This window comes from Erigeron canadensis, chromosome 8 (genome assembly GCF_010389155.1).
Source record: "Erigeron canadensis isolate Cc75 chromosome 8, C_canadensis_v1, whole genome shotgun sequence".
Classification (NCBI taxonomy): domain Eukaryota; kingdom Viridiplantae; phylum Streptophyta; class Magnoliopsida; order Asterales; family Asteraceae; genus Erigeron; species Erigeron canadensis.
Window position 1 is genome coordinate 15747278 of NC_057768.1, and position 3331 is coordinate 15750608.

The window sequence follows — 3331 nt, forward strand, 5'->3', positions numbered from 1 at the left end:
GGAATAATGTTAGTAAGGAAAGAAGGATGTAAACATTTTTTCAAAAGGGGCTTCCGGTTGTTGCCCTTCCATTAATCAATCAAATGTTAAGCAAGTGTTAGACTTTGAACATATGTTAGTAGAGCTTACAATGAGCATATACTGCGACTGTTTGCTTTGGTATAATAGGGTGGGAATACCCCTGGTAAGCTTGTATTACACCAAAATAATAAAGTTCAGGCAATATGGCTGACATACCATATTGACTATACATCAGTAACAACATATGCCCATGGCTACCGCCTCAAAGCTAAAAATATCTACAACTAGACCTTGACAAACAATACAAGGTCAAAAACAAGAATAAAAAACAATAGTAATGCTATAGGATCCTTGAAATTGGGATCTTCCAAAACGCTAGATCCTCTTCCATTCTAGCACTTCTTTTATACCGAAAGGTCAACAACTTAAGCCTCACGACTTCAATTACCTCTTTCACTAGCTGGGCTGCGGGTTTCTTTTGCTTCTTGAAAAGTCTTGACTTACGTTCTTGCCAAATCATATACACCGCAGCTGCAAGGATTAATCGACCAGCAATCATCTTGAAAGACTTCGATTTGATGGATGACAAGAATTGCTGAATAATCGAGTCCCAACTTGACGATGAGTGGACCATATTTACTTCATCCAATACACCTCTCCAAACCTGATCAGAAAATGAACATTCAAAAAATAAATGGTTATGTGAATCCGGTTCCAATTCACAAAGAGGCCACACAATATCTTCATCCTGCGAACTATGAATCAAATCCCAAGAACGAAGCATGTCTTGGGTCTTTAACCGCCTCTTAAAGACCAACAACAGCATGAAAGCGTGTTTGGGAATACCAAACTTATGCCATACAAGATCAGTCCATGCGAGCCTAATATCTCGAGTACGAATGTCTTCCCAAACATTTGGAATAGAAAAAACTTTCAGATTACCATCTCTATCCCGCCAGCTAATTGAATCAAAATTATCCATCAAGATGGGTATTTCAACATTATGAAGCTGATTATTCCAATTGCTAGGCCATTTCCAAGCTCCATCTTGAATTAACATCGCCACACTATCATTGAGAGAAAACCCAGCAGCCGATATCATACGAGGAGTCAAATGATCAATCAACGGGCTTCTACTTGACCAATTGTCATACCAGGCCGAGGTAGTACATCCATTTCCAATATTATACCAGAAAAACTTGCGAATAAGACACCTGATCTGTAGCAACTTCCTCCATCCCCATGACATATTCCCCTTTAGTTTCACATTCCAGAAGTTTTGACCCCTCAATTTATACATATGAATCCAACAAACCCAAAGAGATTCTTTCAAGGTGATAATATTCCAAATATGGGCAGACAGTAGAGCAACATTGAACAAGTCAAGCCGTCGAATCCCTAACCCTCCTTCCTCCTTCGGAAGACATACAATCTCCCAAGCTACTTTTGCTTTACCTCTACAAACCTGGTCATTACTCCATAAGAATGCGCGTAACAGTTGCTCAATCTCGTTTATGACCCGTTAAGGAAGTAAAAAGACAGCCGACCAATAAACTTGCATAGATGATAGAACGGACTTGATAAGTTGTAATCTTCCTGCAAACGAGAGGAACTTATTCCTCCAATCATGGATACGCTTCTCTACACGACCTATCAGCTCCTTACAATCTCTATACACCAATCTAGTCGAAACTAGAGGGACCCCCAAATACTTAGGTAGCCTGCCCTCCTCAAAAGGTAAAATGTTCAAGATATTTAGCTTCACATAATTCAAAACATTACAAAAGTAAGCTGTACTTTTGTGCAAATTTGGAGCAAGACCCGCAACCTCCTTAAATTCCATTAGACCTTTCATAACCACATTAGCCGAGTCTACATCTCCATGCATAAAAATGAAGAGATCGTCTGCAAAACAAAGATTTATAATACCTGCACTTTTATGATGGTATGAGAAATTTCCCGCCTCCCTAACTTGTCGATGTTGTATAAGAGTAAGGACCTCCATTAATAACGTAAAAAGATAGGGGGACAGCGGATCTCCTTGCCTTAACCCTCGCTTTCCTTTGAACAATCCGAACAGTGACCCATTGATACAAAGAGAAAAAGATGTAGTAGTCACATTCCATGATCCAATTTATCATACGAGTCTTCAGCCCAAAACCCACAAGCGCCACTCTAAGAAAGTTCCAATCAACCGTATCATACGCCTTTTGAATATCCACTTTAAAAGCACATCTAGGAACCCCTCGATCCAAATGATAATTATGCATCAGTTCTTGTGTCAAAAGAATGTTATCAGTAATTCGTCTTTCCGGGACAAACGCGGATTGATTAATACTCACAACCTCCTTTAACCCCTCTTTCAAACGATCAGCAATTATCTTACTGATGCACTTATAAATCACATTACATAATGAGATCGGGAGAAAATCAGAAATACTAGAAGGAGATCGCACCTTTGGAATTAAAGTGATAACCGTATGATTAATTTCCTTCAAGATCTTCCCCGTTCTGAAAAAATCATGGATAGCTCGGCAGATATGAAGTCCTATTATATCCCAAGCAGCCTTAAAGAAAGCCGCTATGAACCCGTCAGGACCCGGTGATTTATCATCCCCCATAGAAAACATTGCCTTTCTTATTTCGTCATCCGTAACACCTCTCACCATGTTTTCAGCCTTTTCATTCGAAATTTTATTAGTGAATAAATTATCCCTCACTAACGGTGTAGAAACCCCCTCCTTACCAATAAAATTCGAATAGAAATCCACAAAAGTTTTATGCACATCATCACCCTCATGTTTAACTCCATGCATATCCGTAACAGCCTCAATTCGATTTCTAGCAACCCGACTTTTAACACAACTATGGAAATAGGCAGTGTTACTATCTCCACATTGCAGCCATTTAACCTTGGCTTTTTGCTTTAAAAATCTCTCTTCGGCCAAGGATGCCTCATTAAAAGCATTGAGAATCGCAACATGATCTTCTCTCAATTGGACATTCGAATGATCTTGATCTATTGCTTTTTGAATCGTCCAATTCATGTCTAAGTTGCTTAACCCTCTTATGCAAATTCCCCTGATCAAACAACAATCTTCTAAATGGTTTTTTCAATGCACGAAGTCTAGTAACTACTCTATACATATGAACACCTCTAACTTGTGTATTCCAACCATTCAAAACAACCTGTTTAAACTCAGAATTATACACCAACAAATTAGTGAACTTGAAAGGCTTAGGCTTCGAAGAACTTAGGAATTTTCAGAATTGCTGGAGAATGGTCTGACAGCCTATACGGTTGAAAAAC

At 39.0% G+C, this 3331-nt stretch overlaps 1 protein-coding gene across 1 annotated transcript; it reads right to left on the bottom strand.

Moving 5' to 3' along the window:
- Positions 1–361: 361 nt before the first annotated feature.
- On the bottom strand, positions 362–3068 carry LOC122610314. The gene is made up of 3 exons (XM_043783309.1): positions 2021–3068; positions 1577–1926; positions 362–1486 (listed from the first exon to the last, which is right to left on the bottom strand). Exons 1-3 carry the CDS (start codon positions 3066–3068, stop codon positions 362–364), a joined length of 2523 nt encoding a protein of 840 aa, XP_043639244.1.
- Between the last annotated feature and the right edge of the window lie 263 nt (positions 3069–3331).

Coding starts and splice junctions, on each gene's coding strand:
- LOC122610314 (XM_043783309.1), bottom strand. CDS start 3,068: ATGAATTGGACGATTCAAAAAGCAATAGATCAAGATCATTCGAATGTC. Junction 1,927..2,020: donor TTTTTACGTTATTAATGGAG/GTCCTTACTCTT, acceptor TTTGTTTTGCAG/ACGATCTCTTCATTTTTATG. Junction 1,487..1,576: donor CCGTTCTATCATCTATGCAA/GTTTATTGGTCG, acceptor AGTAATGACCAG/GTTTGTAGAGGTAAAGCAAA.